At 35.6% G+C, this 25,366-nt stretch overlaps 3 protein-coding genes across 3 annotated transcripts; all 3 read left to right on the forward strand.

Moving 5' to 3' along the window:
• Nucleotides 1–8,775: 8,775 nt before the first annotated feature.
• Nucleotides 8,776–14,492, forward strand: LOC128680939 (vitellin-degrading protease-like). Its single transcript, XM_053764448.1, has 5 exons — nt 8,776–8,914; nt 9,950–10,121; nt 11,430–11,682; nt 13,305–13,454; nt 14,024–14,492. The coding sequence occupies exons 1-5, from the start codon at nt 8,875–8,877 to the stop codon at nt 14,201–14,203; spliced, it is 795 nt and encodes a 264-aa protein (XP_053620423.1). The 5' UTR covers nt 8,776–8,874; the 3' UTR covers nt 14,204–14,492.
• A 645-nt stretch (nt 14,493–15,137) lies between these two features.
• LOC128680888 (UDP-glucosyltransferase 2-like) lies at nt 15,138–19,347 on the forward strand. Its single transcript, XM_053764365.2, has 4 exons — nt 15,138–16,303; nt 16,888–17,110; nt 18,277–18,496; nt 19,049–19,347. The coding sequence occupies exons 1-4, from the start codon at nt 15,476–15,478 to the stop codon at nt 19,335–19,337; spliced, it is 1,560 nt and encodes a 519-aa protein (XP_053620340.1). The 5' UTR covers nt 15,138–15,475; the 3' UTR covers nt 19,338–19,347.
• A 948-nt stretch (nt 19,348–20,295) lies between these two features.
• LOC128680886 (UDP-glucosyltransferase 2-like) lies at nt 20,296–25,040 on the forward strand. The gene is made up of 4 exons (XM_053764360.2): nt 20,296–21,597; nt 23,376–23,598; nt 23,860–24,079; nt 24,746–25,040. Exons 1-4 carry the CDS (start codon nt 20,764–20,766, stop codon nt 25,032–25,034), a joined length of 1,566 nt encoding a protein of 521 aa, XP_053620335.1. The 5' UTR covers nt 20,296–20,763; the 3' UTR covers nt 25,035–25,040.
• The last annotated feature ends 326 nt before the right edge of the window (nt 25,041–25,366 follow it).

Below are 25,366 nucleotides of genomic sequence, written 5' to 3' on the forward strand. Positions count from 1 at the left end.
AGTGAAAGCCCACTTACGTGTTAATGCCGTTGGGTTTAACTAAACTGCATTACTTACCTATTTTATTTTTACAAGCTTTTATTTAACTAGCAATGTTTGTATCCGATGAAAAAATGAAAAAATATATATATATTTGCTTCACCGAAAAGGTACAGTGTGTTTCAGTACGTATTTGTGAGCTTCTATTAAATGAAGTAAGTACCTACACTACACCTATGTATGAGGGAGTAATTACTTATGTTCAGAATATTGTAACTTAATTTTGAAGCAGATATTTTCAACCGAATGAGCTAAAATTATGAATCCAAGATCAGTTTTGGTGACAATGAATTATAATGGTAAGCATATAACGTGATGGTGCACCTAGGTTCGACTTCCGACTTATAAAATCTTAAACGGTGCATTTACTTACATTATTTTTGTCACGCATTGAATGCAACAACACCTCTCTGATCTCAATAAGGCTTGTGTCAATAATGACAACTTTTTCCTTATAGAGAACTAGTTTTTGCCCTTCTCCATACTTCGAACTACATGTATGCAAAATTTCAAAAAGATTGCTTGAGTAGATACAGCGTGAAGAGGTAACAAACATACTTTCGCATTTATAATATTAGTTAGGATTTATCCAAAAATTTCGTCCTATTATAATCATAGCATTGAGTCGTTTGATGACGGATGAAAAGTTCGTCATCTTAGAGTGTGTACCAATAGAGTACCTACATGTTTACAGATATGAACCGAAAGCACACATGTGAACAACTTCAACGTAACAGGGCCAGCGCCATTAATCACACAAGGTCAAAATATTTAGTGAAAATGATATATCAATTCATTCCGGATTTGAATCAGACCCCTGCGACACGATGTTCCGCGTGACGCGATTGCTCTTTGACCGCTATATCAATACCATACAATCTATAGAACAGCTGCTGTCGCTCCGCACAAAGGCGGAACTGCAATACTAGCGCTCTATTGGTACATATTTATACCTACTCTAAGCTCGTCATTGTGTCATCAAGGTTACGTCTTAGTAATAATAAGTGAACGGGGCGCTTTCTGTAACAAAAGAGGCAGCCAAGTGACTTTCTAGTTACAAAGAAAAAGAAAACTATACCTATTAGAAATGGGTACATAGTTAGGATAAATCAGTTTTTACAAAAATAACATTTTAACACAAGTTTTTATTGTTATCAAAGAGGTCTTGACAAAAAATCAGGTCCATGCATTAAACAGTTCCCTCGTCGGGAGTCGTTCCTAAACACATCCATTAAGTGTATAAAATTTTAACTATTCTTCAAAATTGAATTACAAGATCTCACGCGAACATACATACTACCGGTCTGACAACCAGGGACCGTGCGAAGTGAAAATGAAAAAAGTAGGAAAGTGGACTCTGGCCTCCGACGCTCAACGGCTGAGGAAAAAAACGGGAATACGCTCAGATGAGAGAGAGAGAGAGATACATAGTTACATATATTGGAAGTTAAATAGAAGCTTGCAAAATTAACTTTTTTAAAATCAGTTTTTTGATTAGCAAATGATAACTGAGAAGGTTTTCTTTAAAAAAAAATGCCGCCTTGTCGCTGTCGGATCAAGATTGTCTATTGTCATCGGAAAACCATTCGCTGAAACAACCTTTCTTTTTCTTTTTAGTTGATCTACGGCTAAAACAAATTGGTTGCTAGTTCTGAAAAGTGGTTTTTATTATTTTTCTCTTTGCAGATGAAAATTTATGCCTGAAACGTGTCTGTGTATTTTTTGTTAATTGATGTAATTTTTTTTTTCGGTTTTGTCCTTATTTGAAGAGTATAATAATAGTTTAGGTAGGCATATTTTGCGGTGGTTGTGTAATGGTAAAGACGCCCGCCTGTGAACGCAAAGGTTCAAATCCTACTCGTGCCATATGAGTTTGTATACCAATCTGACTCATGTATAGTAGTTTTCATCGGCCACCACTTGTTTCCGGTGAAGAAAAATATCGCGTGAAAACCTGCACTCTGGTTGATTATCAACTTGTGTATGAAATGGAGAAGGCAATGGCAAATCACTCCATTAATAGTGCCAAGAAAGTCGTTATGTGTGTTTCATTCCATGTAATGACCACGACCCTCAGCAATGAGAAATACGACTATGAAGAGAGGCATATTTTAATAATGGTATATTTTTATGCCTTTTGCACCTTGGAATTCATATTCTACACATCACAACATCCACGGGAAAATAAGAAGTGGTCCTCTACTTCATATTCTCCAACGGCAGCAACAACGACATCCCCAAGGAGGGTCCAGTCGTAAAACCGCCGTATTCTCATAATTGAAAGATTTATTTTTAAGCTGCTATTGGCTTCAAAGCATCACAGCCAACTGTGTGATATTTTAATGGATCTACAAAAAATTGTACGCAGGAAAATTTAGTCCAATAGTACACAAATTTTAACAACTAAGTTTGTATTTAAGTACTTCTCCACATTCATTGGGTCAAAAGACTTTCTAAGTTAAGGTCGGTCCACACATAATGAAGAGGTATAATAAATATCACTCAGTGATCTTTACATATTCCCAGCGTTGCGTTCGGGGCTGTGAAGCTGCAAAGCCCCGGGTCAGCGTAAAAAATAATCTTAAAATTTTGAGGATACGGCGGTGATTTACGATCCGATACTACATTATAGCCTTCAAGAAACGAGTCTAACATTTCTTGAAAGGGCGACAACGCTCCTGTGACCCTGGTCTGATACACAAGTGTCTTCAAGCCGAGATATTAATAACAATAAATAATAACCTAAATTACCATCTACCAGTGTAGACTAACCTTTACTTAGTTACATCAAAAGGCTCTGCAATTTAAGCGCGAAATAACAAGACTTCCACACAAATAAGGTCGAGTTAATGCTCGCTTCTAAGAATTCTGATGTATTTATAATTTAAAAGATCAAAAGTTCATAATTTAACTACTTTTAGGAGTGCACCATTATTTAGAAACTGTCTGAGAGACAAAATGTTCCAGGTTCGAATCCTACTCAATATCCGGGTGAATTTTTGAGCACTGTTTACCCTTCTTCAAATTTGAATCTTTTAACTAGCAAATTAATGAATAACTATATGTTGCCCAGGGCTTCGCTCCTGTGGGAATCGTGAGACAAAATATAGCCTATAGCAATCTTTGATAATGTACCTATCTAATGGTGAAAGAATTATTGAAATCGTTTCTGTAGTTTCGGAGATTAGCTACTCGCCTCAAACATACAAACTCACAAATACACAAACGCGCTTAATAATAGTATAGATAATGTGTGTGCGTGATTTCAAAGCTTTTACAATGGTTCTTTATTAGAAAACAAGCTATTTTTGGCTTTTGTTTTGTCTATTCCCCTCTGTTTATTCTTGGCAAACTGGATAAAGCAATAAATCTATTTGCTTTGGGAGATCGAATCAAGAAATCTCGCCATCTTAGTTACTGCAGCAATGTCCTACGTTTTGTTTTCTCTATGACGACAGACACATTTTGCGACACATGGGTCTGAAGAGAAAACTGTCAACAAGGAGAAAAACCCTAATTCCAATGACAGCCGGAAGTCCCTGTAGACTTTAACAAATAAATATAAAAATTCGAAGTTAACCTGTTCTAAAAGCCTTTAAAAAAATCTTACTTATTTATGTCTGGAAGTAGTAATCTGTGATTATTTATTTTAGAGTCGATTGCAAATTGGAAATGAAAATATTGCCAAAACTTCTCCGGATCACTTCAATCGCTATGGCTTCATCAGGCGCTGCCTTCAAGTCTGACGGCATGTTCCTGGTTAGATTTAGGGCTGTGACGCCGCGAGACCCGTGAGGTTCGAAATCTGGCGCAGCGAATCGATAGCCAAAAGTAAAGAGTTTATCGATTGTTTTTAACAATTTTTGATATCGGATATCGAAAATGTAGAAGAAATTGATAATCGACTAACGATTTGCTTTCAGAAATTGGGGTTTACTGCATATGAATAGGTTGCTTTCGCTTTGTGCTAGAATTTTGCTGTCTCACTTCTTCCTTCTTTGCGTGTCGATGGCAAATCAATACTCTATATACATAAATATATTCTTGCCAGAACCGAGCCACTTCGATGGCTTCATCGGAAGCTGCCATCAAGTCAGCGCGAGTACAGGTGTTTGGACACTCGGGACAGGCGAGCAGATGAGCCATCGATTGTGGGGAGAAACCACAATCGCACATGTTCTGAGACTGGTCAAGCATACCCCACCTCCCCACCAAGCCAGATTGTCTTTGCACTGGCCCACTTGAGTGCGCAGTCTATTTAGGGACTTCCAAGTGGGCCAGGGCTGATCAAGGCCAGGCAGAAGTTTCTCTCGCATGGCAACGAAATCGGGCATTTTGTGGCGATGGCTTTCTCACTGACAAAGATTTATGTTTATTTTTCTAAACGAACGATCTATAAGACTGTGTGTATCACCTTATCTGCGGATTTCTATTCCTGTCTTTCGCTTTAGGAGTTAGCTTCCATTTTAAGAGTTTTTATAACTTGAGATATTGTTTCGAATGCGCCATTTTGTTTTTCAGCTAATCTCGTAACTTCTTACACGCCCCGGGTTTATCTCGCGCTCTCGAACTTGTGTTTTTGTTAAAGTTCCTCCCTTCGTAATGTTATGTGTTTGTTTATTTTCTTTTAGTTTTTGTTTATATAGAAGTGAAAAATATATTCATATCTTCTTATTTTTATTTTTTTTTTAATTTTATTTATTTGGGTCAGCAAACGATTACACCCATAAAACTTAATAGGTTGACAACATAATATTATTTCTAAAAGTGCAACCTACAACGCTATCCACAGATTACTAAATAGAATTAATTACCTACGTGTGTTGCTGAACAGTCAGTATTAAAGAACTGTAACAAAAAATTAAAAAAAAAAACGCAAAATTGTTTGTGTTGCGTAACATGTATCTTCGAAAAGATTTTATAATTCTATAATTAAAATCGTAAGCACATATTTTGTTTAATATTGTATCAGAATGTCAAAATTTAAAGGCGTCGTGTTGCGGACATTAAATAAGTTTTCTATTGAAAGGAAGTCCTTTACGTACATTGAAATTGTTTTTAACAAGTTTCAGTTCCATTTAATGAGGTTTTAATTTTTTGAGTTTGTAGTTAAGATTTATATATTATATACATCTTACCTACAAACTTCTATTTATTAAAGTTATTAATATTGGATGCGCCTACGTGTCGTGGGGTTTTTTTACACAAAAAGGTAGTGTGCGCGGCATCGTTAGCAGTCAAATGGCTAAACCGGTTTAGATCCAGTTTTTATTTTTATTTGAAAAATAATTTCATTAAGAGTATTCTAATTTATGTTTGGAATATGTGTATTCAACCGACACTTTGGAATCGAGGTTTTCTTAATTTTTAAGTTACTTTTTTGTGTAGGTGTCATCATTATCAGTCATTTTTATTACATTTAGAAATCCAAAATACTATTTTAAAGAGTTAATGTGTAGACAAAAATCTTTTTTGTCACAGTAGTGAAACATAATTTCCAATAAAATATTTTTTTACATAAGTTGATTTTATTATTGCTATATTTACGTCTGTGCCTACATGTACGTAAAAGTCATGTCAAATGCCTTTAGGCGAAATGCATCTGACACCACCACCACCTAGTAATAACACACTAGAAAATAATTGTTTAATATGGTAAATGACACATGTTAGCGGAATATTATATCTTTGGAGTGCGCTTCTTTTCAAAGAGGCGAGTGGCACAAACTGAAGATTTCCATTGTGGCTGTATCATTAAAATATTGAGTAACTGCAATTAAGTGTACACACCTTGGCATCAATGCTTATCATATTTCTGTGAAGTAGTTGATAATGACATTTTAATACAATCGATTTTTTTTACCATTTTTTTTTACAACTGATTACTTATTAGTCAATTTTTAAATCCTACTGGAATTTTATTTTTATTTTATTTTATTTATTAGGCACACAAACAGAATAAAGATAATACAGTACATAATTTCATTCAAGAACAGTTTTAAACTAATCTATATTCCATAACAGTGCACACAGCATAACATAATACATTTATTGAATAAGCAAGCCTTAAATAAGTAATTGATTGATAATACATTCAAAATTTTCATTCGTGATAATCACATATCTAATGCTACAGCTAATAATTTTTTAAACTATGAAAAAATTGAGTTAAAAATATCCAGATCAGCGTTACGATGTCTCAGCTCATCAAAATCTCGACACATTCTAACAACAGGATTGTAAAACGATGTGTTGTTTTTGTACACGTCAAGACGAAAGATACGCGGGTTACGTACACGAGATCTACCGTTGAAGTTAATCAAACTTAATAGTTCAGGACAATCGACGGAGGAGTGAATGATTTTGTGTAAGTAAGTGAGCGCAAAGAATTGTCTACGTTTATCAATTTTAGTAATTCCAAAGTATTCCACTCTTTTATCACATGATGATAATCGACGGCCTAATAAACCGAAGGAAACATCTCTGAAAACTTTCAATATTTGTAGAATGCACATCATAATGGGGTGACCAGACTACAGAAGCATATTCGAGTACAGATCTAACTAAAGTATTAAAAAGATAGATTAAAGTAATGGGCTTTTTAAATGCGTAAAATAAAACCGACAAGTTGATATCAACGTTTAGTAATGTAGTCAAAGTGATGTCTAAAATCTAATTTTGAGTCAAAGTATACACCCAAGTCTTTAGCAACACTTTTCTCAGATAATGGCTGATGTAATAGACGTACTGAAGACGAGTTTTTTTAGTTGTAAAAGTGATAGAGAAACATTTATTATTATTTAAATACATACCATTACGAGAACACCATTCTTGAATATTATCAAGGTCTCTTTGCAGTAAAAGACAGTCATTAATATCATCGATAATACGGAACAATTTCATGTCATCAGCATACAGTAAGGTTTCACTTGAAATATGGTTATTGATGAATATGATAAACAGCAGTGGGCCCAGGTGGGATCCCTGTGGTACACCAGATTTAACAGAAATTGGTTCGGATAAGGTTGATTTGACTACATCTATACAGATATGATATAATCCAGACAATTTAGCAGCAAGTACTCTATGATTGACTTTATCAAACGCCTTCGAAAGGTCTGTATAGATAGAATATACTTGGCGTTTAGCTGCAAATGCTCAACAAATGAAATTTTTGTACACGAGCAAGTTACTTACTGTTGATCTACCAGCGACAAAACCGTGTTGAAGATCAGATATGTGCGGTTTTACGTGATTGTATATGTGATCATAAACAAGCGATTCAACAATCTTTGCCATACAAGATAAAATGCTAATAGATCTATAATTATCGCATTTAGTTTTATCACCACCCTTTTGACATCATCACCCTTATTGTGAATTGGAATGATATAAAAAGAAGGAAAATTACCGGGCTTTAATGACTTGTTAAATATTATCCCTAGTGGAAAACTTACCTCCTCTCCACAAGCTTTAACAAATAAAGAAGGAACCCTATCAGAATTTTATTAGTAATATCATCTCTACTAATCGATACGTTTGAGAGTGTAAGAATATGTCTGTCGTTAATTTTTAAATTGGGTCCATTAATTGTAGGTTTTATACGAAAAATACGTAGCAAATAGATTACAAATATCCTTAGGAGTTTTAGCAGTAATATATGTCGTCGATTCCGGGATACCGTTGCTTGATACTATTAACAAACTTAAAAAAATGTTTAATGTCTTTATCAATATGATTCTCAACTTCTTCTTGCATTGACTTGAAGCAAGTTTCAATTAAAAGTTTGCTACGAGTTCCCAACAATTTATAAGTATCATAATCCCGGGGATTCCCAATTTTTTGTACTTATCATTGTATTTTTTTCTTTTCACGTACACATCTTATAAGAAGATAGCTATACCAATATGGATATTGGTGTGAATTACATTTTTTAATAGGTGTAAACAAACAAAACAAACAAATGGCCGAATTTAGGACAAATCACACAGATTGAGCTAGCCCCAAAGTAAGTTCGAGACTTGTGTTATGGGATACTAACTCAACGATACTACATTTTATAATAAATAGATATATACATCCAAGACCCGGGCCAATCAGAATAAGATCATTTTCCATCATGACCCGACCGGGGATCGAACCCGGGACCTCTCGGTTCAGTGGCAAGAATCTTACCACTGCGCCACCGAGGTCACCATATATAGTATCAACCGCACTGTCCAGGTCCAATCCAATCATCCAAAAGTTCATGCCAATTCACTTTACTTAAATATAATAAAGAATATTATAAATGCGAAAGTTTGTGTGTGTATGTATGTGTTACTCTTTCACGCAAAATCTACTGGACCGATTGTTAAGAAATTTGGTACATGGATAGAATATAACCTGGAATAACACATAGGGTACTTTTTATCCCGAAATTCCCACAGGGTAACTTATGTGCAGGCTGTTGACTGTACATAGATGTGGCATATATTATTTTATTTATAGCTTTTTGATAAAAGAGAAGCTCTTTCAGAAAGAAGCTGCTAGAGTGTTCCATGTTCTTCCTTTTTCCTTTATTGAAGCAAAATATGCATAGATATAAAGAAGTTTGTTTATTTATCGCATAATATAAGTTTGACCACAATATAATCTCACGTGTTCCACTTATCTCCCACTTAAAATAAACAAACATATCTTATTACATATAGCTATCTTAATGATCTATGAATTGGTGTGAAGGCCTAGTTATCAGTTAACTATATTGACCTATTATTCTTTTGTAATATTCAGGTATAAATTCTGTATAAGTGGGCCCATTACTGGGCAGTTTACCATAATTCTTAGACTGAAATGTATACGTTTTTGGTGTTATTTTTATTTGGACTGGTCGGTGAGTTTCACTTCTACAATTCTAAATAGTTTTAATAATATAGTGTGAGATATTTACAAAATAGCGTGTGTGAATAGATACCCTTTATATTCTCCGTGGATGACGTACGAGACGACTAAGGGATACAAATCTTTGACAGCTAATGACAACAATACATCATTGGCATTACTATTGTTACCTATAAGGAATTAATTGGTTGTATCGCAGGCGTGACAGTGGAAACGTCAAAATTTATTTTATTTCTTACGCTGATACCAGGCCTGGCGGTGGGATGAGATAGCGAATGGAGTGGAAGTATATCATTAAATTAATCAGTTTTGTTCTGATTATTGGCACTTGGTATATCATACTCGTCATCATCTAGTCAACACATATTGGGTCTGATTTGAGATTACAATACATAATTATACATACCCCGGAAAACAATAGCGGCAATGGCAATGAATTACAAAAAGATAAAAGCACAAACGATCTTTTGTTTCCTTTTTGAACCGTCAAAGGAAATAGTACAATGAACTCAATTTGCATTTCAAAACGAACTGAAGTCATAAATAGAAACGAAGTTTTTTATCAAACTTCCAAAAATTTAAACCGGAAACTTTTAGCACGAGTTACATTAAAATTTAAAACAAAGGATATTCTGGATGGACTTTTTCTTAATTTTTACCCTACCGCCAAAAAAATAAGTATTATGTTTTCAAGATTCAGTTACTATGAATATTACAGTCTGTCAAGAAATCGGATTTAAACGACCGAATTTTTTGCCATTGTAATAATAAAATGGGAATCACAGATTGAGTAAAACCCAAAATAACGAGATTTGAGTTATGGGATACTAAATTAACGATACAATGTTTTATAACATAGATAAATATCCAAGATCCACGTCAATCTGAATACTACAGAATACTTAATACCTCTTTCTTTCTCTCTCTCTCTTTTTCTCTTTCGTACTTCAGTTTTTTTTTGACGTCTAGATTTTTTTTTACTTGTTTCCACTTTGCTCGTTCTTCGGCATATTTTTTTTCTTTTAAGGGTCATCACCAACTGGAAAAAGCGCGGATAATGTGCGTATAGTTGGTGGTGAAGACATTGACATAGCCGAGGCCCCGTACCAGGTGTCAGTCGCTTATAGAGGGCGCCACTCCTGCGGGGGCACGATCGTTGCCAATGACGTCATTGTTACAGCAGCCCATTGTCTCATGGGGTAAGTTTATAATTTACGACTCCGGTGGCTGTTTGGCCATAAAAATCTTGACCACTGGCCGAGTTGGCCATTCTCGAATAATGGTAGGGCTCAGATCGGCGACTCTCGACACGCACGTCACAATATTACTTTTAAAAACAAGGTGTGTTAAATTCCCGCTCGATTCCAGTATTATTTCGTTTAATTATTATTTCCAAATAAAAATAAATAGCAATAAGATCCATGCCCCATTGCTTAGTCGTGCTCCGTTGCGAGGACACCGCACTTTGAAGCTTCGTTGCTTCATTGATTTGTATAGGTTTTGACATTGACGAAACTCCATAAATGATGTTTTTCTAAAATAGATTATCATATACAATGTTATGTAATCAAACTATAGTATGCAAAGATAAATTCTTAGTTGAATAACGAACTCGAAATACTAAAGAATTTTTTGAACGAATTTAGCCTCCATAATTCTGGTGACACTTCAAAGATCACGTCTCTTACTTAATTTGTTTACAACCTTCTTCAACAAATTGAATTACAGAATAAACACGATTTGTTTATTTTTAACTTGACAATAAGGAAAAGCAATATTGGTGTGAATTTTTAAGCAATAAACGAGTTACGATGATTGCTTGTTGTCAAAAATGTAATTTAGATTTCTTTTTTCAAAATTCTTCATTTGAGTTATTTTTCGGTCAGTTGAGAGCCAGAGGCCGCTTTGGCCTCTTGCTCAGAGGCATAAATGCGGTTGGCGTTGACAACGTGTGGTGGGACTCAAACCCTTAGTGGGTTTGAGTCCCACATTTATACCTGTTCGGCCTCCCGTGGATGGATGAACGAGACGAGGGCTTTTCCACATGTAAAAAAGGATGATAAACATCACTTATGGACGTCAAATGTTTACTTAATGTCGACATAAAGTAAGTATTTGACAGACCACTTAATGTCACTTAATTGTGTTACATTAAGTGACATGTCACTTAATGTAACACAAACTATGGCGTATTATGGCGGTCTAAGTTCGGCGATAGAGTGTAGCCGGCTCAAAACTAAGTCTACTGCGGATTTCCAATGCGCAGGTGGAGTAGCGGTGTAACAAACTTCACCATAGCCTTTTCTTCAAAGACGTCAATTAACAAATGTAGGTCTTGCCAACAACCCAGCAGTGAGTCAGCTATAGACATAAAAATATATTTTTAATGGGGGCGGAAAGTTGGTATGAAAATCATTTCTGTTCCGTTTTCGCGGAGAAGTTCACATGGGCGAAGAAAGATAGTTTCTGAATAAATGTTTTGACAGAAAAATTACTTCGCCTTCCAGGTCAAATCCCTCTGACTACACCATCCGCGCGGGGTCCCCATCAAGCACCGCTGGAGGCGCCATCTACCCAGTCGGCAGCTTCCTCGTCAACCCTGACTTCAGCTATATGAGAATGGACAGCGATATAGCTCTGATTTGGCTGGCAAAGCCGTTGGAGTTTGGAGAGAACATAGCAGCTATAGACATGATGGATGATGATGAGGAAATTCCAGATGGGGCGGAAACAGAGGTTACCGGGTGGGGGAATACTCGAGTATGTTTTTTTTTGTTATTTACGAATTTATTAGCTTTTGCCCGCGGCTTCGCCCGTGTGACTTTCTCTGCAAAAGCAAAACAGACCTGATTTTCATACAAACTTTCAATTTTTGAAAACAAAAAGTTGATTACTTTCAAACGGGGATTAAAATCGGTCCAGCGGTTTAATTAACCAAAAGCAAATAAATAATGTTATTTAAACAAAATAGCTCTTAAAAATACAAACAGAAACTGTACTAATATTTGATTGGTGTAAATAAACTCTACATGAACACCACTCTCATTTTTTGGTACTCGCGCAATAAATATAATTGTATGTACATAATAATCAGATTATGATAAAACGTAGTTATATAACGTGTTTAGCACGTTCATAGCATATCTATAGTGTGAAAAACGCCAGTCACTTTGGACTTTGGACAAATATTTGGACTTCATATCAATATGACGATTTTGATTAACTTATTTACTCGTATGTCGTTAGCTGCTTTATCGAGTAAAATTTGTTTTCTATTAATATATTTTATGTGTATCATGCCGACTTCACACTATTGTCGAACTCAGACAGATGTGGACGCTAATCAATGTGTGAAATGAACATTGCATAGTTTGTGTGCAAACTTTTTATTTCCGCAAGAAAAAAATCCAACAATGTACGTTGAAATCGTCAAGTTCGGCTTACTGTTTGCCACAATGGTATATTCAGTCAGTTCATTGTAGATTATAGTCACCGTAACTTAAAACGGTAATATATTTAACTAGCTTTTGTACGCCTGGAACTTATCAGTGGAACAGACACGATTTTCATACAAACTTTCACCCATAATTATATATTATTCGGTCGATTTTGAAGAAAAAAAAATAGCCTATGTTTGAACAAAGGTCTTTAACTATTTACCGTCATAGCAAAATTCATCAAGACTGTAGACAGATCCAGACAGACTGTCTATCTGTCTACCCCTCCTGAACGACCGGTCCAATTTTGGTCTAGATAGATTTTCTACACAGACAAACTTTCGCATTTACAATATTAAGTAGTATAGTATGAATTATAATGATTCTTACCAAGAACAGGTAATAAGATACTTGTATACATATGAAATAATATGACACGGTGGCTTGGGTAGATGAGATCTTATATTCAACATTTCAAGTTAATATAACTTCTTAGAACCGGCTTATAAAGAGGCTTTCGTGTTCATTACAGACGCGTCTAACGTCTACATTTTAGAAATTATAATAAAATCAAAATTGTTTATTCAATTTTGAATGAGATACCTACATCACTTATTGACGTCAATAAAAATTGCTTAAACTAAAGTTTACCGTCGACTTCCAAAGCGGCGCAACACACTTCAACGCAGCCTTTTCTCCACAACGTCAATTAACTGTACTGTCTTTACACGTATATTGACGAATTGTGAATGTGTTAATATTAACTTAAAACCTCGTATAAAGGACCTACCAAGGAAATGACTGGATAAGGACGGCCCAGGACAGAGATGGTTAGCGTAGACGGAAGGAGGCCTATGCCCAGCAGTGGGTCACGACTACAGGTTGATGATGATTGCTTACCACTTCAGTGAATATTTTGTTACATACTATATTTAAATGCGTCAGGAAGGCGGCGGTTTCCCAGCAACTCTACAGAAGGTTCTAGTCCCAAAGGTGAATGACCGACAGTGTTATAAGGCGTACGCTCCCAGCTACACTATCACCCCGAGAATGCTCTGTGCTGGAAGTCCCAAGGGAGGAAAGGACGCTTGCCAGGTACTTACAATTTATTTTATATTTTTAAACCCCCGACGCAAAAAGAGAGGTCTGTCTGTATGTCTGTCTGTGTACATGGCACCGTAGCTCATCGACGGAACCGATTTGGATGGTTTTTTTTTATTTGACAGCTAATTTTATGCGGTGGTTCTTAGATGATATTTTTGATCAAAATCGATTTAGCATTTCAAAAGTTGTAGTGCAATGAATATTGAAAGTCGGCGTTTTTTTATTTGTCGAACAAATAAACTTGTTGAGTGTAAATCTCCCACGAGAACATTAGTTTTTACATGATGAAAAGATAGGTACCGTACTTCAAACTACATAATTATATGCAAAATTGTCTTTTGGCGATTTGAATAAGATGAGAGACAAAGGTCCAGGTCAAAAAATGGACATTTTGAATTTGGTCAAAATTTTGACCTAGCAGGCGGTCTTCGATAGTTACATTACACCTAGTCATATCGTGCTTATGTCTTCGGCTAGATCTAGACTTAACGGCACTTCGTAATATATCTATAATTCCTTAAGAAATCGCTATTTATATGTCATCATGTTCATGTCAACAGGGTGACAGCGGAGGTCCCATGGTATACAACGGGAAGTTAGCGGGCGTGGTATCCTGGGGACTGGGCTGTGCCCGACCTGACTACCCAGGTGTTTACGCTAAGGTTTCAGCACTGAGGACCTGGTTAGATGACCACATAGCTTATTTGAGACTGAAGTATGTGCTTCGTGCGTTCCCATAGGTTGTAATAATAGTAATGTATTGTAAAGTGGTCGAATATGTTAGGTAACTGCAAAGATTTTGTAACTTTTGGTTCACATAGATAATTGTGCATAAAATTAATTTAGCCAAATGATCAATATATAACTGTCAATATCTGAAATAGACATTTGGGAAGTAGACGTTATAAGGAGTGGACGTTGTGGGCCACTGTCCTTTTGCTTGACATTTTGGCACAATAAGTCCATATTATCTAATAGGTTTTTATAATTGTCTTTTCTTATCTAAATAAAGATGTATTTCTATGAAATATTTGTTTCTTTTTTAATTGCTATTAGAAAAACATTATGTATAATTATTCCGAGTATTTATTTTAAGATTAAATTTTGAAACAAAACTGATGTACCTATAATCAACCGCGTCATTTATAAAAAAGTTAACTCAAGCCTTAGTATGTTTGTCCCTTTCTGTCAATAGCAAATATTATAAAAGTGTGATAGTGACAAAACATATTTTAGCTTATAGTATGCTTTAACTTTTTATACCAAATTTCTTTTTAAACAGACCATTTACACCATTTTCTAATAACGTTAAATAAATATATGAAAGTCAAGTTAGGTACCCTGCACGCCTGCCTAAGTGAAGGTAATAGAGGCGAATTTGCAATGAACTTAAGTGAACTTTTATCACCTACATAGAATACGGATAAAACTCTCAAATCAAAGGCTTTTAAATTGATACATCGATATCTTCTGTACAGGCTTTGGAGCGAAAGAAAATTATGTCTCACCTGCTTATTTTCCCGCCAATCAGTCCAGTGAGTTGATGAAGCGTTGAATGAATGAATGAATGAAACTCAATGAGGATAAATAACATTAGGACATATGACCGGTCAAATTAGACATTCGAAAACACATAAATTAACATCGCGCTGCAAATAAGTAAAGTTGTACGAATCATAATCTTAATCACACCAAAATCAGTTTTCAAAGCGGCGGTGAAATCCTATTTTTATGGTTACTGTTAATATTTTTTATACAAAAATGGTAAATTATTTACCCAAAGAAAGTAAATATATGCTTATTAAAATTTTACGATCCGCCAATTTTAATGAGCTGTTGTAAATTTTCTGTGCATTATATCTTGCTATCTTAATTTTGTGTTGTTAGATGGTTGTTTGTAATACGTAATCGAGTATATATTTATCCCACAAGGTCGCTTGATTAGGTAACAAAAAACAAACGATGAACTTTATCAGTCTCTAAACGAACGGATATACAGAAAGACGCGTAAGATGTTAAAATTATTACTGTTTTTATTTCTATGTTGTGTGAATAATCATGAATCTGCAAGGATTTTGGCTGTATTCCCTTCACCTTCTATAAGTCACCAAGTAACTTTTAGACCTCTGACAGAAGAATTAGTAAAAAGAGGACACGAATTAGTTGTCATTACAACTGATCCAGCGTTTTCGAAAGAAGATAGACCAAAAAATATGACAGAAATCAACTGTCACGATTTCTCTTACAAAATTTGGAGAGAAAACTTCATTTCGAGATATACTCATGCGAATTCGAAGAGTTTGAATGATCAGATAAAGTTAATTTACGAAACGATGATAAAAGTGTTCGAAAGACAAATGGCATTGGAAGAAGTTCAGAAGATTATAAACAAGAAAGTTGAGCCGTTTGATTTGATAATAGTCGAAGCTTACATGCTACCGACGCTAGCATTTTCCCACATATACAAAGTGCCTGTGATACAAATGAGCTCGTTTCTACCAGTTTATACAGATTTGAGGAATGTAGGGGCCGTCGACCATCCCATTTTGTATCCAACAATAGGAACTCAGAAGCTGGATAATTTAAGCATATTTGAAAAAATGGCTGAGCTATACAATTACTTTACGTCATTTAATGATATCGAGACATGTACTAAAGTTTTCGACAATGCCGTCAAAAGAATATTCGGTCCTGATACTCCAAGTGTTAATGAGTTGAGCAATAATATTGATATGTTGTTTCTGAACACATTCCCAATTTGGGACTCAAATCGACCAGTGCCTCCAAATCTACAATATTTGGGAGGTATACACGTGAAACCAAAGAAAGAACTACCTAAGGTATGTTATATTACGTATATATTATAGACTAATGTTGGGTAAGTTAATGTGATGTTAACTGTCCAAAATTACTAGTCTTATTATAATCTTATATTGATCTCAATATTATACACGAGTAATTATCCGTAAATAGCTCCCCACGTAAAAACTAATCACCGGACCTTTTTATCGGTAGATAAAAGGGATTTTTTTAAGTAGAAAATCTACCACAACTGATTTTTATTTCGGTAAAAAGTACCTTATTTGCTATAACCAAATCACAGGCTAGAATGAAAATCAAAGTATTTATACGGAAAGCGACTTCGCCCGCGTCAGTTTCCAACGGGAATATTTATTTTTCCGGGATGAAAGGTACAGTATATACAGTCCTTCTACGTACTTAAAACCACATATGTATGCAAATTTTCAAGAAAATTGGTTGAGCAGATAAAGCGTGAAGATGTAACAAATAAACTTACTCTCGCATTTATAATATGTTGCTAGGATCAGTTAGGATTTATAATATTAGTTAGGATGTAGACCTTCTCACATCGTACTCCAAATTAGTAGGTTTTATTTTCTATTTTATTTGTATTAAATTTCAGGACCTCAAATCATATTTAGACTCCTCCAAACACGGAGTCATTTACCTAAGTTTTGGTACTAACGTGAGCCCTTCAGCCCTACCTCCAGCTAAAATACAAACACTGATAAATGTTTTGTCTCGCCTCCCTTACGACGTAATCTGGAAGTGGGACAAGGACGAATTGCCTGGGCGATCCAATAATATCAAGATATCGAAATGGCTGCCTCAGTCAGATCTATTGAGTAAGTTTAGTTGTCCTTTAATTATCCATGTGTTTAGTCTGCCGCACAATTTATAAACGCAGTAAAGAACATAATTTTGTTTTTAATTGTCTACAGTCAGTTATGCAAAAATTTGTAAAATAAATTATATGGGCTTAAACAGCAAAATTTGAAGATTAATTTGATATTGGATTCATGATTTTTATTTAATACTAGCTTTTAACCGCGGCTTCGCCCGCGTGAATTTCATAGCAAAATCTCAGTAATTTTTATCGCGTACTCTGCAAGAATCTTTAGTTCAATTTTTTGTTTCCCGCTGCGTCTCTCGTCTCGCAAACTTGTCCAATCCCGCTTCCTGCTATGTAATGTAAAGTAGATATCCCGTACCGTTTCCTACATAATTCCTATATAAAATATCAAAAAAACTGTTTCGGTTATGGCTTAACTTAGCTTTCACTCGATACTTACCACTGATGTACGAGGTATGATTGTCTCTTACTGCGTTCATCAGTAGTTTTTGAACTTACGGTACCAATGTTAGATGATTTGTTAGTACTGGTGTTGTATTGGCGTCAGATACCATTGATACAACTATTAAGTGCTACCGATACACTAGTTCTCTATTGGTGATACTAGAGACGCAAGATTATATCATATACTAGCTGTTGTCTGCGACTTCGCCCGCTGAAATTCTTTGCAAAATGGACAAACATGAATTTCATACAAATTTTCACACCCATTATAGTCATAATTTTCACACCCCATTTGGAGGATGTGTTTTGACATATTATCAAGACCTATATAATAGGCGGTTCATGGCCAACTACATGGATACCAAATATCATAATTGGACCAACGATTTAGCTGTGAAAACGAAAGAAACAGATTTTCACATTTATGTAATATTAGTATGGATTTATCGAGACGATCAAGTGCAATTACTTTCTGCAAAAAATATTTTTTTAAAATCATAGATAAACTTAAAATTTGTATAAGTATGTAAGTAAGTACTTACAAGTACTTATAAAAATTTTAAGGTTATTAATTTTAAGGCTTCGCGCTCTAAACTCTATTAATACAAAATAATTGCTGCAAGATGTAATGATATTCATAAAGTTCCGCTTATAATATAGGTCAGTAGGATACGATTCAATTTTATTTATTGATTTTGAAATATGGTTTTACAGGACACCCAAAAATCAAATTCTTCATAACGCAAGGAGGCTTGCAATCCACCGACGAAGCGATAGATGCTGGAGTACCTCTCTTGGGTATTCCAATGTTGGGAGACCAATGGTATAATGTAGCTATGTATTTAAGACACAAAATCGGGGTTAAAGTTGAACTAAATGATTTGAACGAGGAAAATTTAAAAGAAGCTGTTGACGCTCTCACTAAAGATGACTCGTGAGTATGACGTGTCTTTTGTTATGTTGTTATTGTAATGTATTAACTTTAACTTATATTTTATAGCATATACATATATGGATAAACATCCAAGACCCAATTCAATCTGAAAAAGTTCATTTTTCCATGTTGACCTTACCGGAGATCGAACCCGGGACTATCAGTGTAGCAGTTCGGCATGATGACCATTAGGCCACGGAGGTCGTCAAAAACTTATCTATAGGAGAGAACCTCGGTTCATTGAAGTTACTGAATCTATCTCATCACCTCTCTCATCTCCCCTCTCATCTCCTCTCTCATCTCTCTCTCTCCTATCTTTCGGGTCTGTAACGCCCAGGAGTCGGCGTAAATACAGCCTTAAAATGAAGATTCGGTTGTAATTTTACAACTCGTCGCTTGCTTGACGTCAATCCTCTTGGTAATGCTATTGTTGCCATGTTTCCCTTAGTCGCCTCGTGTGATATCCCCGAGGGGATATGGACAGGACCTAATCCAGACTTACATACGTCACAACACGCTAAAGGAAATTTGAATGTGTGCTTTTAATTTCAGTTATCGAGAGAACATAAAGAAACTGAGAGCAATAATGCACGACCAACCTCAGAGCCCGCTGGAGCGCGCGGTGTGGTGGACGGAGCACGTGCTGCGGCACGCCGGAGCGCGACATCTGCGCGCGCGCGCCGCCAACATGCGCTGGACAGACTACTATGAGGTAGAACTAGTGGCGTACACAGTAGCTGGTCTAGTGTTAGTCCTTATTGTCATTGGATTAGTGATTAGATTCCTTGTTAAATTTGTGATTGGTGCTCTTTCTAGGAAAAGTAAATTAAAGATTAATTAAATTACAATGAGTTTGTTTTTTACTTATCCGCCAACATGTGTTGGACAGAGTAGGTACCATGAGATAGATTTAGTTGTTTATGCTGGGATTCCAGTGTTATTCTTTATTTGTTGTATAATTGAGATTGGTTATGTATTCAAAAATGTGAAAGATGCGTTTAATAATAAAAATAAAAAAATAAATTAAAGTTAGACTAAATTTAAGTGACTTTAGATTTTGGGCGCACTATCTCATGATTATCATAATAATGCATTGACATTCAAACTAAACGTGTGTACAAAAATTCAGCTCAATCGGTTGACGCTTCAAAATAGAGTCACAAGCATGGAATTAGTGGTACTATAGTACAGTCAACAGTACATCAAGTTATCCTGCATGAAACTCTATGGCGCGGTAATAGCGGCGAGTTTGCAATAAATTTGGGTAGGTTGATGTGCTGTTGACTGTACCTACTAATTCCATGGTTACAAGATTCCACATAAGGACGGACAAATTACTAAAATGAAAGATTGTAATCCCAAGTCCACACTGTCGCCGAACTCAGACACATGCCGGCGCGTATGCGTTAACATTGCGTAGTTAATATTGAGTGCTTTTATTTACCGCAATGAAAAATCAGCGATGTATACCGAATCCCCCAAAGTTTGGCAAACTGTTCGACGACAGTGCGGATCCGGCATAAAATGAACTACTTACTTCCGATGTAGATAAATAGCCACTTGATTTTAATTGAAGCAGATATTTTATTTATTCAGGTATTTCAATGTATTAAGTGATACTCTACTCAATTATCTTTATTAGTCTTATCTTTATTTTTATCGTGTAGGTAAACGTGATCAAACAAATAGTGTGTATCGTAGATTGAGAAAGGTATAAACATCATATCTATCGTTTCACTCATACAAGAAAGAGAAGTGTGTATATTATGGGGAGTCTTTATGCAACAGAGGCAGAGATGTTCGTTCGCGCATCACGCAGAAACTACTGTGCGAAATTTGATGCGGTTTTCACCATCGTAATAGTCTGCTAAACGACTGTGATCGTGTGTATGCTGTACGTGTATGAGATAACATGAAATCTGGTGCGTAAAACCCGAAAGTTATGAGCAAAGAGCACACGAAATAAACGCGGGCGAAGCCGCGGGCAATAACTAAAGTTATCGGGATTTCGTTGCCAAATAAGATATAATATAGATACAGAATAAAGTAGATGACTGATGCTATATTTAGTATACCGACAACAACACAAGACCTCATACGCGCGTGAATCACTGAATTTGTATAATTAGTATTAAATATTGTGAAAAAATCGTAACAGCTTTGTGCACAACTTATCTTCAAGTGATTATTTTTATGGGTGTTGCCTATATAAATAAATAATAATATATATTTATTATTATCTTGTGCTGTGCAAACAATCTACAACAATGAAAATATTGTTAATTTTAAGCGCTGTGCTAATAAGTGTTAACGGTGCAAGGATTTTAGCAGTGTTCCCAACACCATCTATTAGCCATCAAGTGGTGTTCAGACCTTTGATTCATGAACTTGCAAACCGTGGACATGAAGTTGTATTGTTGACAACAGATCCTGTATTTCCTAGAGGCGGGGGACCAGCAAATCTAACAGAAATAGATCTACATGATATTTCTTATAAACCTTGGGTTGACTATGTCACTGAAGTAGATTTAATAAACATGGAACCATCGGTTGATTACGATAGGCTGGCCATGGCAAAAATGTTAGCGATTATTTTCAAAAATATTATGAAGGTACATCTTCTTGCAGATCCAGTTCAAAAGTTGATTAATGATAAAACGCAACATTTTGACCTTTTGATTATAGAAGCGTACCAGAGACCGGCGTTAGTATATTCTCATATATTCAAAGCACCTCTGATTCAAATGAGCTCCTTCGGTTCAGTGACTTATAATTTGGAGACAGTTGGAGCAGCAATGCATCCTATTCTATATCCTGATATTTTTAGCCGAAAATTTAATAACCTTACTCTAACTGAGAGAATCAATGAATATTATAATTTTGCTGTAAGGCAATACGTTTCTTACATAATTGAGAAAGAAGAGAATGAAATGTTAAAGCAAATTATTGGACCTAACGTGCCGCCATTAAATGATTTGGCCAATAATGTTGATATGGTGTTTCTAAACGTACACCCGATCTGGGATTTCAATAGACCAGTACCACCAAATGTTGTATACCTAGGGGCTTTGCATATTAAGCCTGAAAAGGAGTTACCACAGGTATGTTTATTAGCTCTCTGAAAAAAAGTTGAGTCAGTCTAAAAATACAAATAATAAATAAATAAATATATTAGGACAAATCACACAGATTGAGCTAGCCCCAAAGTAAGTTCGAGACTTGTGTTATGGGATACTAATAGGATAAAATTCATTAAATAAAATTACTTGCGAGGCTTTCCTTTTGCACCTTTATTGGGTCGTGTATTTTTTTAGCTAGGTGATGATAGTATTATATAGATATTGATAGGTAGATATCATAAAATAAATAAATATAAATATATTAGGACAAATCACACAGATCGAGTTAGCCCCAAAGTAAGTTCGAGACTTATGTTATGGGATACTATATTTTATAACAATTACATATATAGATAAACATCCGATACCCGGGCCAATCAGAAAAAAATCATTTTCCATCATGACCCGACCGGGGATCGAACCCGGGATCTCTCGGTTCAGTGACAAAAACCTTACCACTGCGCCACCGAGGTCGTCAAAGATAGTCACCGCAGATTATACATTGAGTTCGCGATAACGTAGTTGATAAACCAAATCATATGAGACAGACCTTCAGTATTAAAAACGTGATAGCTAAATAGGACGTAGCGATTATTCTGATTTCAACGAAGTTTAACAGAAATATAATCTTATTTTATATATCTACTGAAATCTTTTACTAACCAAATATATAACTCATCTAAATAATAAATATTTAACCTATGGACTGTACACGGAAAAACATGTGAGACAATAAGTAATTATTTTTAATAGAAATGACATAAAAAGAAATAATTCATAAAATTGTTGACCAATGAAGCATGAACATCTTTATATAGGCAACTAGATGTAGCCTGAAGCTTCGCTCCCGTGGGAATTTTAAGATAAAATATAGCTTATGCAATCTTGGATAATGTACCTTTCTAATGGTGAAAGAATTTTTGAAATCGGTTCGGTAGTTTCGGAGATTACAAACATACAAACTCACAAATGCTTACCTCTTTATAATAATAGTATACATTTGCGCGGTGATATCAAGAGTAGATAGGGCAAGGATTCTAGCTGTGTTTCCGACACCATCTATAAAAAATTAAGTAGTGTTTAGATCTTTGTTTCATTAGTTAAACGTGGTCATGAAATTGGTCAAATTATAACAGATCCTGACTTCCTCAAAGATGGAGAGCCAGCAAATCTAACTGAAATAGATTCACATAATACTTCTTACATGCTTTGGGTAGAAAATCTGCCAGACGAATATAAAAAGAATTGACAACCAAATGTCGATTATGACAAGAAAGCAATGGCAGAAACAAAAACTAAATGGTGCATATGATGACAAATGTAATGAAATCTACATTTTATCCTCAGAGCAGGAATCGGCTGTGATTTTACATCCGCACACCTGCCTGACTTCAACCCTCCTAGGGAATGCTATCGATTCCTATGAACTTTCTAGGCTGTCTCTTAGTCGCCTCATACGACATCCACGGGAGTGGTCCTATTCAAGGGCGGAACCACATACCAATTTACAACTATTAACAGTATCTTTGCTAATACTTACATATTATAAAACAAATTCCTCTACCGCGTCTGACTGTCTGTCTCTTCGCGATAAACTTGAAAACCACTGAACGGTTTTTCACCAATAGATAGTGTGATTAATCAGGAAGGTTTAGGTGAATATTTTAGTATGTTTTTACCCGAAAGAAGCCGGGACGGGCAGCTACTTGTTAATGAAACGTACCATTTTTCTTTATTTTCATCGAGTTTGCTTTCTTTAGGATCTCAAAACCTACTTAGACTCTTCCAAGAATGGAGTCATATACATGAGTTTCGGCACCAATGTGGACCCTTCATTGTTCCCACATGGGTCCGTGGAAATATTTTTAGAGGTATTAGGGGACCTGCACTATGATGTCCTGTGGAAGTGGCATACAGAAGATGTGGAAGGTTTACCAAAAAACGTGAAAATATCAAAATGGCTGCCTCAAAGAGATCTATTGAGTGAGTAATAAATTTACATTTGAAACAACGTCTTATTGCAATCAATATATGACAAAACACATGGGCCTGTAGTAAATTCTCGTGACGAATGAATAAATAGATATTATCTGTATATCCATGTGGTATTCTTTTAGATAATAGTTTTAGCATTAAGTTCACCTAATTTTAATTATTCGAAATGTATTTTTGTTGAATGGATAAATAGATAAGCCGTAACTCGTACGTACCTAAAAATACATATATTTATTTTTATATTTTCAGTGCACCAGAACATCAAACTGTTTATAACCCAAGGAGGTCTTCAATCGACAGACGAGACAATCCTAGCTGGTGTCCCAGTGGTGGGTATACCCATGATGGGTGACCAGTGGTACAACGTTGATCGATATGTGGACCTAGGCATGGGAGTAAGGATTGATATCAAGACTATGAATGCTGATGTATTTAGGAAGGCTGTGTCTACTGTGATAAATGATAAAAGGTATATAGATGTATTGAAAGGTAATCGTAATAGCTTGATTTGAGTCTATAATCAGAAACAACTTCTCAATATTTAGAAATTACGATAAACTAGCATCAAACTGACAAAAAAACATGTCCGTGCTGTAAACGGTTGAGGAATTCCCTAGTTTGGACCCGATAAGAGCTGCACCGTCAGATCATGCTTATCATTATAATGCATTGTCATGGAAGCTGAAGCGACGTGGGAAATTTCTACTCTGTAGGTCAACTGGAAGTAGGAGAAATCTAACTGACAAGAATCATCATCATCTGTGATCAATCACAGACAGACAACGAGACAGGTGAAACTAAATAAAAGCTTGTAAAAAGGTCTAAAACGTCGTCGTCGTTTCGGTCGGTCGTTGAGAAAGGGGTTGATGGTTTCAAATGTAAATAAATATTTACATTTGAAACCATCAATCTCTTTCTTGTAGGTATTATTATATAGTTATATGCCATTCTCATTTGTCTTAACTATGCCTTTTCCGTCCACCAGACCAATTGACTTATTGTTTATCACCATATTGAGATGCCAATCTTTGCCTTCAATTATTACGTAATGAGGACTAAAAACATTAAGTTTAATTCGATTCGCTCTCTATGTCATACATAAAAAAATCTCCAATACCTTAATTATATTTTTCAGTTATCGAGAAAACATTATAAAACTGAGAGCAATAATGCACGACCAGCCTCAGAGCCCGCTGCAGCGCGCGGTGTGGTGGACGGAGCACGTGCTGCGGCACGCCGGAGCGCGACATCTGCGCGCGCGCGCCGCCAACATGCGCTGGACAGACTACTATGAGGTAGAACTAGTGGCGTACACAGTAGCTGCTCTAGTGTTAGTCCTTATTGTCATCGGTTTTGTGATTAGATTCCTTGTTAAATTTGTGATTGGTGCTCTTTCTAGGAAAAATAAATTAAAGATTAATTAAATTACAGTGAATTTGTTTGTTACTTCTTCTCTATATTTCCATTATATTCCATTTGTGGTCCCGTCTTAAAATATGGTCACTCCCCGTGGTTACTTCAATCCATATTCTACCGCTTAGGGACCATAGGCCTTGATTAGCAGCTGTCAAGGCTTTTTATCTCTCAATCGGTCATTATAAAAGCATTCTCAAAGAGGGTTCATGTATGGTCAGCGGCGAGGCTTATAAAATCATAGTCAAACTTTTTACGCTAACCGTAGACTCAGGGCGTTTGGAACCAATGTTATTGGTTCCATCGTGTTATTGGCAATAACACGCGAAGACGAGAAAGAGGC

The sequence above is a fragment of the Plodia interpunctella genome, chromosome 25 (genome assembly GCF_027563975.2).
Source record: "Plodia interpunctella isolate USDA-ARS_2022_Savannah chromosome 25, ilPloInte3.2, whole genome shotgun sequence".
Classification (NCBI taxonomy): Eukaryota; Metazoa; Arthropoda; class Insecta; order Lepidoptera; family Pyralidae; genus Plodia; species Plodia interpunctella.

Excerpts from the sequence above, each read along its gene's own strand:
- LOC128680939 (XM_053764448.1), top strand. The coding sequence starts at position 8,875 with ATGTATACGTTTTTGGTGTTATTTTTATTTGGACTGGTCG. Across the intron at positions 8,915-9,949 it reads ATTTTTATTTGGACTGGTCG|GGTCATCACCAACTGGAAAA; the intron begins GTGAGTTTCACT and ends TTTTCTTTTAAG. Across the intron at positions 13,455-14,023 it reads GAGGAAAGGACGCTTGCCAG|GGTGACAGCGGAGGTCCCAT; the intron begins GTACTTACAATT and ends TCATGTCAACAG.
- LOC128680888 (XM_053764365.2), top strand. The coding sequence starts at position 15,476 with ATGTTAAAATTATTACTGTTTTTATTTCTATGTTGTGTGAATAATCAT. Across the intron at positions 17,111-18,276 it reads GCCTCAGTCAGATCTATTGA|GACACCCAAAAATCAAATTC; the intron begins GTAAGTTTAGTT and ends ATGGTTTTACAG. Across the intron at positions 18,497-19,048 it reads GCTCTCACTAAAGATGACTC|TTATCGAGAGAACATAAAGA; the intron begins GTGAGTATGACG and ends TTTTAATTTCAG.
- LOC128680886 (XM_053764360.2), top strand. The coding sequence starts at position 20,764 with ATGAAAATATTGTTAATTTTAAGCGCTGTGCTAATAAGTGTTAACGGT. Across the intron at positions 21,598-23,375 it reads CTGAAAAGGAGTTACCACAG|GATCTCAAAACCTACTTAGA; the intron begins GTATGTTTATTA and ends TGCTTTCTTTAG. Across the intron at positions 24,080-24,745 it reads ACTGTGATAAATGATAAAAG|TTATCGAGAAAACATTATAA; the intron begins GTATATAGATGT and ends TATATTTTTCAG.